Below are 14,299 nucleotides of genomic sequence, written 5' to 3'. Positions count from 1 at the left end.
AGCACACATTCATGTCGGTCAGTCATGTCTGACTCTTTGCGACCCCAGGGACTACAGTCCACCAGGCTCCTCTGTCCATGGGATTCTCCAGGCAAGAATACTGGAGTGGGTTGCCATTTCCGTCTCCAATTAGGACAGCACATGACAACTGCCCAGATCTCTGCAGCTGATACAAGCCTACTTTTTGTTCATTTCTTAATCCACTGAAGTCAGGAGGTTCTCCTTGGTGTGTCTTCTCCATGTAGTGACTCAGAAATCTGTAATTGTCAGCGTTTTAGTGCCATCATTTTATAGCCCTGCAGTTCCAGGTACTTAGGTAAGGAAGTTCCCATGGGGTGTCTCCTTTTTAGAGCTAGAAGAGATAGAAACCACATCCTTCCACATTTTAGCAGCCAGACTTTAGTCTCGGTGTCCCACTGAAAGGCAAGGCTTAACAAAATAACTCCTATTTTTATTAATCTGATATAGATATCAGTTCATTTCCAATTTTGAATATTTCCAAGGTGTTCTTTTTTAAATTTTCTTTAGGTTAGCTCATAGTCGTTCTGTAATATTCTGCTTGTTTTCCAATATGCTAATTATTCATTAATCTATTTTTTAAATTTTTGTTGTAATAGAGTATTTCTATCCTTAATAATTCATTCCTTCAATTTTCCTCAGATAATTTGGTATGCTGTATCCAACAGTTTGAATTGATTGCTTTTTATATACAAAGATATATATATACACACACACCTTTGTATGTGTATGTGCATACATATATATATATATATATATCTTTTTGTAGTTAAATTAAGATCATATATTTCTGTTAGTAACAGCTTTGACTGTCTCTTTAAAATTTGTATTATATTTCATTATTTCCAAAATTTGAGTTAGAGCTCCAGTTTTCTGTTGACCTGACAACTAATTAATTTTCACCTTCCTACCTGGCTAAATTGTTTCTTCTATACATATATAAGTGCATTAAATATATGTTAACTGTGTGTGTTAGTTGCTTAGTCATGTCCGACTCTTGGCAACACCATGGACTGTAGCCCACCAGGTTTCTCTGTCCATGGGATTCTCCAGGCAAGAATACTGAATTGGGTTGACATTTCCTCCTCTACGGAATCTTCCTAACTCAGGGATCGAACCCAGGTCTCCTGCATTGCAGGCAATTCCTTTGCTGTCTGAGCCACCAGAGACTACCTAGTAGGATAAAAGAATCTTAAGTAAATGCAAAAACAGGTACAAGTTTCAACATGCAATAAAAACTATAAAGGAAATTAACTATAAGTGAAAATAATACTCTGAGTCATTATTCACATTTGGGTAATCAAGAAAGCATTTCAGAGTAAATCATATTTAAACTGGGACCTGAATGATAATTAGGAGGCAGATGAGTATGGAGTTGCAAAAGCTCTTTGTAGGCAAAAGGAAAAGCATCTCTGAATACTCTGAGACAGGAAAGGATTTGATGAATTTCAAGAACTGTGAAAAGATAAATTCCCAAAGAACATCCTGTCTGAGTTCTTTCCTCAAGAAAATGTGGATGGAAAACCCTGTCTCTGCCTAAAATTAAATTGATTTTGCCCTGCCTCTCACATATTAGTTTAGCTGGATTTAGAATTCTAGGTTACTCAGCAACTGAAGACATTATTGTATTTATTGTAATAAAGTTTCTTGTTGCTGCAGATTATAAGTCTACTGTTCATTTCTTTATATGTTTTTATTTCCCACTGTCTGTGCTTTAATAATCTTGCCTAGCTTTTTTTTTGTTTCTCAGTTCATTTACAGTATGACTAACTTTGAATACATTTTTATATTTTTATTTTGCTCAGTATTTTTGTGCAAATTTTTCTGGTCATTTTTTTCCCCCAATAACCTAGCATTGAGAGGTTGCCCTGTCAACAAAAAAGGCAAAATTTCACTTGGAGAAAACCACTTTTATCTTTGTTCCTTTACTTCCTGTTTGCTTCCCAGCAAGATTCAACAGATATTTTGGGATTATAATACATAAAGCTTAAGAACAAAGTCCACATATGAGCTAAGGGTGACCAAGCAGAAAGATGAAAAGAACCCAACTGCTGGTGGCAATCACTGAGTTGTTCTATTCCCTCTGCATTACTGACACCTCGCCTTACTCTTTCATTTGATAATTAACTAACATAGCCTAGCCAGTTTGTCTTCCTATCCTGTTACATTTAATGTTTCACAAATGACTTACACCTATTGTGTCATTTAAAGGTTACCATTCTTGGGAGAATGGCATTGAAACATGTATGATATCATATAAGAAAAGAATCGCCAGTCCAGGTTCGATGCAGGATACAGGAAGCTTGGGGCTGGTGCACTGGGATGACCCAGAGGGATGGTATGGGGAGGGAGGTGGGATGGGGGTTCAGGATGGGGAACACGTGTACACCTGTGGTGGATTCATGTTGATGTATGGCAAAACCAATACAATATTGTAAAGTAAAAAAAAATAATAATAATAAATAAATGATAAATGGTTAAAAAAAATATAGGTTACCATTCTGTGAAATTGCTATTGTATGCATTTTACAGATGAGGAAACTAGGATTTAAAAAGAAGTCAAAGTTAATGAAGCTTTTTTATATTTTCAAAAAAATAATTGAATATTATTGGGAATATTGACATAACTGACTATTTAAGAGATTAGTAGATGCTCAGCAAACAATTTTTTTTTTTTTTTGGATCAGTTGCTTAGTTACCTGTCATTCTGAATAAGCACGAATGGCATTGAATTCACACAAACTCCAATGTTTGGTTTTCAATCTGTGGACCTCACACACACACATCTACACATACAAAAGACTGATGTCACATGTAGCTTCTATATCTTGGCTTTGCACCCTTTTTGCTTAACTTTCTCAGGAAAGTTTCCATCATCTATTTTCCATCCATGGTATTTGTACTGTATTTCTTTTGTAGAAAGGGTAGTTTTTATTGAGATGTAATTGACTTAATAATTTCACTTAAGTTTAAGGTGTACAATGTGTTGATTTTATGCATTTATATATTGCAATATAATTACCACCATAGTGTTAACACCAACGTTATATTACATAATTGTTTAGTTTTTGTGGTGAGAAAATTTAATATCTAGTCTCTTAGCAACCTTGGAGTATATAATACAGTGTTTTGACTATAATCATATCTTCCCAAGTGACAGCCATAGGAAAATGAGTGTTGGCATTTGTGCCAGCCCGAAGGAAGATTATGAGACAGATAACAAAATGTAGGAAGTTTATTAGGGAGTACACCACCTATGGAGAGAGAGACCAGGTGGCAAAGGGCAGAGAGAACTCGGACCAGGGTAAAGTGATAGCAGGAGTACCTCTGAGTACCTCTGAAGCTGGGATAGATCTTGGGTGGTGGTTGTTCACTCACTCACTTGTGTCTGACTCTTTGCAACCCCATGGACTGCCATATGCTTGTTCTTCACTATCTCTCAGAGTTTCCTCAAACTCATGTCCATTGAGTCCGTGATACCATGGACTGTAGCCCACCAGGCTCCTCTGTCCATGGGATTTCTCAGGCAAGAATACTGGAGTGGGTTGCCGTTCCCTTCTCCAGCAGACCTTCCTGACCCAGGGATCAAACCTGGGTCTCCTGCATTGCAGGTGGATTCTTTACCATCTGAGTCAATGGGAAGTGCATAGATCTCTGGAGCTATCACAAATTGGGGTGAGAAGAGTAGCTCCTGACCAGGCTGCCCTGGAAAGGGGGTGTGGCTTAGCAAGGAGGTTTCTTACAGCCAAGGGGAAAGGGCAGCGATGAGACATTTCCAGTAACTGGTGGAATCCATCCTCCTTCCTGAAGGTGGCCCTGGAGGGCCCAGGACAGTATCCTCTCACCCCAGGTCTTTCCTGCTTATCAACCACCTTTCATAAATCATTCCCTCCTATCCACTTATTGGCTTATCTCTTAGTACTTGTCACAATGGGAAAATTTGCTTGTTTGATTGTCTAACCTATTATTTCTGCTGGATTCTAACATCTGTGAGGTTAAAGATCGTCTCTGCCTTGTTTATTTTTATGCTAGTCGTTTGCACATAGTAGACAGTACATGCTCATTGAATGAATGACTGATATTGTGTCAGTTCTACAGAGAGCACCAAAACCACTCTATTTACATTTAACATATAAGATATTAAGTGAGCCCTCTAAAGATGCCACTTAAGACCACAAAAATGTTCTCATTTTAAACGTGTTATAGGTCACCAAGTATCATACATGTTTACGGATAACACTGAATTCTGCAGAAATATACATTCTTTTGATTTCTGTACTTCTTGAGGTCAGAATTGAAGATATAAATAGATACTGACATTTATCCTAATAAGCAGGTGGTGCAAGATATTTTTATAATGTACCTAATTTGGATGAGCATGTGAATTCTTTATTCAAGTAGATGAAATTGATTGTAATAACCATCCAATGTGTCTGAGTCAACTTTTGAGAAGAGAGAATCTGCTCTTGTTGATAGCATTATTACTCACAGCTGGAGTCTAACAAGCCTATCAACAGACCATGAGCAAGTTATTTCCAATTTTCTAAGTGCTTCTCTCTTTTAAGTATAGTTGAATCATATATTATACTGTTAATTTCAAGTTCTCTACATATCAATACACTATTGTTATACATGCTTGAAATTACAGATGCCAAAATTTTCTAATTTTCTATGATTATTTTTAAAAATCGAACAAAATAACATAATAACTTAAAAGTTTGCCAATCTCATTTTGTTTTTCCTTCAAATTGATGCATGCAAATGAGCTTATTTGATGCATTTTACCAGCCTTTCACTTGTTATTTAATATAAGAAAATGCATTTTAATTCTGTCAGCTTGGCACAATCAAAATCAGTTCACTTCAGGGACTTCCCTGGTGGACAGTGGTTAGAACTTCACCTTCCAATGCAGCAGGTGTGGGTTCCCTAGTCAGGGAACTAAGATCCCACATACCTCATGGCCAAAAAACCAAAACATAACCAGAAGCAATATTGTAACAAATTCAATAAAGACTTTATAAATGGTCCACATTAAAAAGAAAATCTTAAAAAATGAAATCAGTTAAACTTCAACATTTCATGTATTCAGTTCAGTTCAGTCACTCAGTCGTGTCCGACTCTTTGCGACCCCATGAACCACAGCGCGCCAGGCCTCCCTGTCCATCACCAACTCCTGGAGTCCACCCAAACCCATGTTCATCGAGTCAGTGATGCCATCCAACCATCTCATCCTCTGTCGTCCCCTTCTCCTCCTGCCCTCAATCTTTCCCAGCATCAGGGTGTTTTCCAATGAGTCAGCTCTTCGCATCAGGTGGCCAAAGTATTGGAGTTTCAGCTTCAAGATCAGTCCTTCCAATGAACACCCAGGACTGATCTCCTTTAGGATGGACTGGTTGGATCTCCTTGCAGTCCAAGAGACTCTCAAGAGTCTTCTCCAACACCACAGTTCAAAAACATCAATTCCTCGGCACTCAGCTTTCTTTACGGTCCAACTCTCACATCCATACATGACCACTGGAAAAACCATAGCTTTGACTAGATGGACCTTTGTTGGCAAACTAATGTCTCTGCTTTTCAATATGCTGTCTAGGTTGGTCATAACTTTCCTTCCAAGGAGTAAGCGTCTTTTAATTTCATGGCTGCAATCACCATCTGCAGTGATTTTGGAGCCCAGAAAAATAAAGTCAGCCACTGTTTCCACTGTTTCCCCATCTATCTGCCATGAAGTGATGGGACAGGATGCCATGATCTTAGTTTTCTGCATGTTGAGCTTTAAGCCAACTTTTTCACTCTCCTCTTTCACTTTCATCAAGAGGCTATTTAGTTCTTCTTCACTTTCTGCCATTAAGGGTGGTGTCATCTGCATATCTAAGGTTATTGATATTTCTCCCAGCAATCTTGATTCCAGCTTGTGCTTCCAGCCCAGCATTTCTCACAATGCACTCTGCATATAAGTTAAATAAGCGGGGTGACAATATACAGCCTTGGCGTACTCCTTTTCCTATTTGGAACCAGTCTGTTGTTCCATGTCCAGTTCTAACTGTTGCTTCCTGACCTGCATACAGGTTTCTCAAGAGGCATGTCAGGTGGTCTGGTATTCCCATCTCTTTCAGAATTTTCCACAGTTTATTGTGATCCACACAGTCAAAGGCTTTGGCATAGTCATGTATTAACTACAATATTAATGCTAGGTAGAAAGCACTATGGGCTTATCTGGTGACTCAGCTGGTAAAGAATCAGCCTGCCATTCAGGAAACTTAGGTTTGATCCCTGGGTTGGGAAGAGCCCCTGGTTCTTCTCCCCTGGTTCTTCTCAGTGGGAATGGCTACCCACTCAAGTATTCTTGCCTGGAAAATTCCATGGAAAAGAGGAGCCTGGCAGGCTACAATCCATGGTGTCGCAGAGAGTCTGACATGACTAAGCAACTAACACTTCACTTTCAGAAAGCAATATATCCTTACTTACAAGAGCAGAAACTAATATATGATTTTATAAGCCATTTTTAAACTTGCTATCAAATTTTTCACACTGTTGGAAATAGAGTCATTCTATCTGAGGAACTAATGTTACCCTATCAAAAATCTATGTATACAAACATATTGTGTATGCTTATTTTCTGTATTGAGACCCAACATTATTAATCATATCGATTTATAAAATGATCATGAATTATTTACTGTTCAGTTTTATAGCTTTGGCTTTATGGAGGATTACATACTGACAAATACTCTCTAGTATTATATATTTTTACATATGTTTAATTTCTATTCAGAAGTTTCCTTGCCAAAATAAAATATGAATATATCACATCAGGTTTTTATGTATTTCTACCTTTAAAAATATATTCGAATCAGCTTGCTCTAAAAGTCCATATGGATCTTTATTAGTGACTTATTCTTTTAATATGCAAATTATTAACTTTTTAAATGAATATCCATTTGGATGCCTTCCAGCTGAAGGCCTGTCAGCAACCACAGGGGAAACTGAGATTTCAGATAAAAGCATCAAACACAACATATGCATGGGATTATATGGTTTGTGATCCTGAGTGCCTTTACTGCAACGAATATACAGAGAACTGGTAGTGGGAGAATCTCATCTCAAGAAAACAAACGTATGAGTCTATAGCAGCACAGGTCATAGCTTTGAAAATCACAGAAGAAACCAGTTTCTCTCCAGAAAGTAAAATGGGCGAGGTGATGATTTAATGGAATTAAATGTCAAAGAATTTGTGAGGTCTTAGAAGATAAGGACTGACAAGATTAAAGCCAAGCAGCTGAGATACTGTTTTGAAACAATGAAAAGAGCAGGGAGCTGTTAGAGCTAGTTTAGTCCCAGGCCATTTGCATAGCCTCTCAGAAACTGAATAGGGGAAATATGAAAAGGAGAAAGTATGTGAAGAATTTAGTGATAATAGGTCAGTCAGTTCAGTCTCTCAGTCCTGTCTGACTCTTTGCGACCCCATGGACTGCAGCATGCCAGGCCTCCCTGTCCATCACCAGCTCCCAGAGTTTGCTCAAACTCATGTCCATTGAGTCAGTGATGCCATCCAACCATCTCATCCTCTGTCATCCCCTTCTCCTCCCACCTTCAGTCTTTCCACCACCAGGGTCTTTTCCAGTGAGTTAGTTCTTCTCATCAGGTGGCCAAAGTATTGGAGTTTCAGCTTCAGCATCTGTCCTTCCAATGAACATTCAGGACCGATTTCCTTTATGATGGACTGGTTGGATCTCCTTGCAGTCCAAGGGATTCTTCAAGAGTCTTCTCCAACACCACAATTCAAAAGCATCATTTCCTCAGCACTCAGCTTTCTTTACGGTCCAGCTCTCATCCATACCTGACTACTGGAAAAACCATAGCTTTGACTAGACGGACCTTTGTCAGCAAAGTAATGTCTCCGTTTTTAGTATGCTATCGGGTTGGTCATAGCTTTTCTTGCAAGGAGCAAGCATCTTTTAATTTCATGGCTGCAGTCACCATCTGCAGTGATTTTGGAGCCCCCAAATATAAAGTTTGTCACTGTTTCCATTGTTTCCCCATCTATTTGCCATGAAGTGATGGGACCAGAGGCCATGATCTTAGTTTTCTGAATATTGAGCTTTAAGCCAACTTTTTCACTCTCCTCTTTCACTTTCATCAAGAGGCTTTTTAGTTCCTCTTCACTTTCTGCCATAAGGGTGGTGTCATCTGCATATCTGAGGTTATTGATATTTCTCCCGGCAATCTTTGATTCCAGCTTTTGCTTCATCCAGCCCAGCCTTTCTCATGATGTACTCTGCATATAAGTTAAATAAGCAGGGTGACAATATACAGCCTTGATGTACTCCTTTCCCAATTTGGAACCAGTCTGTTGTTCCATGTCCAGTTCTAACTGTTGCCTCTTGACCTGCATACAGATTTCTCAGGAAGCGGGTAAAGTCTTTCACCCTACGTAAATAGTCTAGGAGTTAGGTTTTTCAGGTGATGTAATGGTAAAGAATCCACCTGCTAATGCAGGGGATGCAAGAGGCTAGGATTCAGTCCTTGGGTGGGAAAGATCTTCTGGAGGACGAAATGGCAACCCACTCCAGGATTCTTGCCTGGAAAATTCCATGGATAGAGGATCCTGGTGGGTTACAGTCCATGGAATCACAAAGAGTCAGACCTGACTGACCATACCGTCATCCTAAACTGACTTTTTATATGTGTGTTTTTAAACTGATTTTTTAAAAATATCTTTAATAATGAAATATTTTTCTCCCAAAGTGAAATTCAGTTTTAATCTTTTTTAGAACAAAGTAAAATGTATCCTATGAACATAATTTAAATATTTTGACTGTAGATACCATTTGATATATTTTCTCATAACGAAATGTGCCCAGGCCAGGCCAGGTTTGCTCGACCTCAGCTGTAAGCAAGATTCTCCTACTGGCCCAGACTGTTGTACCCCCAGGCATGTATCCTCCTTTTAAGTGCTAAAAATTCTACATCGCCTCTTCCCATCTAGGAGACTGCTCACATTTCATTGCTCACTTACTTTTTGTCTACTTGTCTAAAACAATTACTGCTAAGAGTAAAGCTTACTACAGGCATACACTAGCAGTCCTCAAACTTTGTGTTGAGTCATAAACACCTGGAGGGCTTGTCACCCAGTGTTGCTGGGTCCCAAGTCCTGAGCTTCTATTAATAATTAAGTAAATCTTGGCTGGAGTTCCCATGCTGCAGGCTTGGGGACCACTCACAGGGAATAGGCATTGACTAACACACCCACCTCCTAGGCCTGAGAATAAGGTGACCTTCCCTGAACAAATGGCCTCACCGTGGATCATGAAGGCCACAAATCTACCTACAAGGATGACACATCCTTGGGGGGAATTTGTATTGCCAACAGCAAAGTTTTTCTTTCCTTTCTTCCTATCTGCACATCTCAAAGGTTGTTTATATTTACTTGTGCATGCTAAGTCACTTCAGTTCTGTCTGACTCTTTGCGACCCCCGGACTGTAGCCCACCAGGCTCCTCTGTCCATGGAATTCTCCAGGCAAGAATACTGAAGCGGGTTGCCATTTCCTCCTCCAGGGGATCTTCCTGACCGGGATTGAACCCGTGTCTCTTAAGTCTCCGGCATTGGCAGGGAGATTCTTTACCACTAGTGCCACCTGAAAAGCCACTTATGTTTACTTAATTCAATTTAAACCAGATTAAGTGAACTGTACAAGCCTAAAGCCACAGCATGGATGGAGAAATAGTTTTACTAAATTACAAAGGTATTTAGGTAGTTGCAACTAGGTGCATAATTCCTGAGAAAAAGCCATCCTTTTACAAATTTGTGACAACCCTTCCATTAAGCTCTGCATTATTTTTGTGGCAGATTCTTTATGTTTGTGACAGATCAAGAAAATCTGTCATTAAATGCTCCATTTTCATTCCAAATAATAGAACTGTGTTCCCTGTTGCATATCTCAATGTGAAACCATCAGGTATATAATTTGGCATTGGGAAATTGTATTCTGAAGGGAAGAAAGGAGAAGTCTGTTTGCATTCTATTAATAAATGTGGTTTGGGGTGTCATTTGATAAAACACTGCTGTGAAGCCATAAACTGCACTGTTACAGTGAGGCAGGGGAAGGGATCGTGGGTCTGCCTGTCAGCAGGTGTCTAGCTACCTGTCGAGGTCTCTTTCCAGCTGCCATCAGCATTGCTGGGGTTTAAATATCACTGATTGTGATTCTGACTCCTGTGAGGGGCCAGGCCTTGCAGGACAGCAGCAAGATTCCAGGAGTCTCTCAGCTGTCTGATATTCACATTGTCAGGGGACACTGGAAAGTGTGATGGGTGACTGGTTGTCATGAAGCCCTTCTCTGCCTTTTCCTGAGAGCGGTCAGTACTTTCTCCCCAGGTCCTGCCCTGCAGTCCACACCTTCTTCCCGCCTCTGCAGGACTTTCACCTGTTCTAACTGGAGTTCTGAATCTCACGGAGGCTGAGAGGCGGCCAGTAATAAATGGTGTGATAACACAGTTCACTTCACACCAGCTTTTCTTCCCTGTGATAACATGTGCTTCACATTCTTTTGTGTTTTCCTTTACTTAATAGAATATTTGGAGATATCATGTCCATATACAAGAGGCTGCCATATTATATTTAATGGCTTAATGGCTTTTTATTTAATCAGCTCTATATGATGGTATGACATTCGTTTCTAATCATTCACTATTAACATAAAAAGAATTCTGTACTACATATCTACATGGACACAGCATCTCACCCAACCATGTTGTCTATCTGTAGAACACATTTCTGGAAGCAGAATGGCTGGGTTGGGGTTTACATACATTTTTCATTTTAAAGAATTTGGCAACATATTTCCATTAATCATGATTTTGTGATGTTTTACCAACAGATTATCTTATCACACTTAATCCTGCCAGTCTGAAGACTTGAGGAACAGCACCTTGATGTGTTTCCTTTCATTATACTTTTTTTTTTTTTTAATATAATTGTAGACTGAGTGCAGGAGAAGGGGTGACAGAGGATGAGATGGTTGGATGGCATTACCAACGCAATGGACATGAGGTTGAGCAAACTCTGGAAGATGGTGAAGGATAGGGAAGCCTGGCACGCTGCAGTCCATGGGGTCACAGGGTCAGACATGACTGAAACACCTTAGCACGCACTCACATAAGAAATAGTATGGAGAGATCTGTGTGTATTTTCTCTAGGTTCCCCCCATGGTATCACCTTACAAAACTATGGTCGGATATTACAATCAGGATATCAACATCAATGCAGTCAAAACACAGAACTTTTCATCAAGACGAGGATCCCTGATCTGCCCTCACCACGTCCCCTGCTCGCCTGAAACTGCCCTCCCCTCCACCCTTGATCCCCAGCAGCCATGAATCTCTCCTCCATTTCTATAATTTTGTCTTGTCAGTATGTTACAGAAATTGGAAAGGTGTTTCCTGAGTTTTGGATGAGGATGAATGGCTTTCAATGTTTAACATATTCTGTATGCTTTCATGTGAACTCTGACCTTCCATATTTTATATGAAGTTAACTGGTATAGACTTCATATAACTCATTAGTAAGAGACCTGTCCCTTGTTACAGCATTTTCTGTGTAGGACAGACTATTTTATTAGCTATACACACACTGTATACCTATTATGATTAAATTTATTATTCTGTGATCTCATGATGGTATATAGAAAACCTTTCCCCATTGGCAATTTAAAAAAAGTATCTAAGTTTTTGTCCAGTGTTTTCCAATACTTTATGGCTTTTTAAAACTATTAAATCTGATTCTTTTTTATTAGTGGTAGTAATAGTATATAAGTAAAGGTCTCCAATTGTCTACCTAGTTGTCCCAAAAATTTTTGACCATACAATTTTAACTAGTGCCCTCTCACGTGCTTTTCTATGTGTATTATATATTATTTGTATTTTGTATGCATTATTTTTATAAGTACTATGACAGTGTTTTTCAGGAAGTTAAAGAAATGTTCTGAGACTTTCCTAAAGTACTATAACATTATGAGGAACTAGAGGCTTTTTTTTCTTCATAGTATTAATAAAGATGTTTTCAACAATTACAATATTGTTAATTTTGCACAGCAAACTTGAACTAAAAATGAAAAGCTATGTTAATTCCAATCTGAAGCCAATTAATGTAACCTGTTAATTCATTTCTTTACAGTATTGATTATAACAAAGTTGGTTAGGAATCAGTGCCTTCATGGTGGATTCACTCTGGTTTATCCCCAGATGGGCCCCTTACTTCAGATCCCTGAGCCACATTCACGTGCTTTCGGCATGGATACGGCAGCACTAAAACTTTGTTCTTAAAGAAATAACTAAAACCAGATAGTCTGCTAACTTTTAATACTTAGACTGATTTATCAGATGAACAGTTCTTGTTCTTATTTTTATTACATCTTATTCTTCATTTATGGATACAAGATTTCTTTTGGAAAACATACATAAAAACTAAATTTGCATAACATGAAAAATGGGTCATTCACTCAAGTGCATAAAGAGTTGCACTGTATTTTCGCCATACAGAAATACATCTTCCACTTATCGTTATATGCTAATCATAATATAGAAAATATGGGAAAGACCCTGATGCTAGGAAAGATTGAGGGCAGGATGAGCAGAGGGTGACAGAGGATGAGATAGTTGGATGGCGTCACTGACTCAATGGACAGGAGCTTGAGCAAACTCTAGGAGATGGTGAAGGACAGGGAAGCCTGGCATGCTGCAGTCCATGGGGTCACAAAGAGTTGGACACAACTGGGTGACTGAACAATGACAATCATAATGTTTAACTGCAGAAAGGTAGAGTTCCAGATGAAAAGATGCCCATCTGAATTCTTCCTAAAGTGTTCTTCTATTTTTTCAAAAGAAGTTGCCCATCCTCTGATTTTATCAGAGCAAGCTATAAATAATGGGATCCTTGTTTTCTTTTGAAAGGAACTCGTGGACCTTCAGCATGCCTACTGTAAGCTAAGCAGACAGTACCAGGCAAAGACAGCAGAATTGACTCATGCCAACAACCTCATGGATCAAAATGAAGCCGAAGTAAAGAAACTGAGACTTCGAGTAGAAGAACTAAAATGCGGACTCAACCAAAAAGAAGACAAGGTACTTTTTAAGTGGAACACATTATAGATAGATTCAAAATAGCATTTGATAGCATAGAAAAAACATTTTCTTTTTTATTAGCAAATGGCATTACTTGATATAAAAACTTCACATTTTAAATTTGAAATCAACTAAAAAGCATAAGGAAAGAGGAAAATATTACATAGACAACATGCTTGTTTTGTAGTGTTAGTTGGGCACTTGTTACATATGCCCTATAGCTTCAAATATGTTTTAGCTTGGGGGTGTGTGTGGGTGGGCATGGTATCATTGGTATCATTAAAACTTGATGTTTTTTTATGTACTTTTGAAGATTTTATTTGTTATAGTGCTGTGTTTCATATTGATGAGTATGATAAATATAGCAGTTTTATCATATCAAGTTTAGGTTGATTTTGAACATTTGTTTGATTAATATACACTGAAGATTGTAGGTGAGTGCTTAGGCTTAAAGAATAAGTTATTTGTGTATTGGCCTTGATATAAAGGTTTATCTCAGTTATAGTCCTTTTTTTTAAGCACAAAACTTGATGTTTTAATGGAAATCAGATATATAGAGACATCCAGAGGAGCAGTTAATGCTGGAGATATAAACCTGGTGGTAGTCATGTGTTAATACACAATATTTAAAACCACAAGGCTGGCTGAGATTATTGAACAAATAACAAAATCCTTAGGACTCTTTGAACAAAAAGTGTTAGTAGCTCAGTTGTGTCCAACTCTTTGCAACCCCATGGAGCTGTCAGGCTCCTCTGTCCATGGAATACTCCAGCAATAATACTGAAGTGGGTTGCCATTCCCTTCTCCAGGGGATCTTCCCGACCTAGGGATCGAACCCAGGTCTCCCACATTGCAGGCAAATGTGTCTACTAAAATATAGCCCTTTCACAGTCCCTCCTGTCCTTCCTACACATTCACATAATAAATATCTCCTATTTGTTTTGCAAAAAAAAAAGTTTGTGTTTTAAGCTTCAATTTTACATCTTATAGAAACATGATGTATGTTGTGATTATGATATGATATATATATATCCTCTCCAGTGCTTTCTGATGTTCAAAGAACGTAGGCACCTCAGTTATGTCGTGAAACGTCAACTACCTAATGGTCTATGGCATGTTTAAGAATGTGATACCTTAACGGTACACCTGTGACCGGGAGGA

The 14,299-nt window shown here is 38.7% G+C and overlaps 1 protein-coding gene across 1 annotated transcript in view; it reads left to right on the top strand.

The window, feature by feature from the left end:
• Window positions 1-14,299, top strand: part of CCDC102B (coiled-coil domain containing 102B) — a 227,602-nt gene that overhangs the window by 144,670 nt on the left and 68,633 nt on the right. The window contains exon 6 of the mRNA XM_055559652.1: window positions 12,968-13,138. Coding sequence (XP_055415627.1) covers window positions 12,968-13,138 — 171 coding nt within the window. The remainder of the gene's footprint in view (window positions 1-12,967; window positions 13,139-14,299) is intronic.

This window comes from Bubalus kerabau, chromosome 21 (genome assembly GCF_029407905.1).
Source record: "Bubalus kerabau isolate K-KA32 ecotype Philippines breed swamp buffalo chromosome 21, PCC_UOA_SB_1v2, whole genome shotgun sequence".
Taxonomy (NCBI): domain Eukaryota; kingdom Metazoa; phylum Chordata; class Mammalia; order Artiodactyla; family Bovidae; genus Bubalus; species Bubalus kerabau.
The sequence above is the reverse complement of the archived record's forward strand: the minus strand, read 5'-3'. Positions and strand labels throughout refer to the sequence as shown.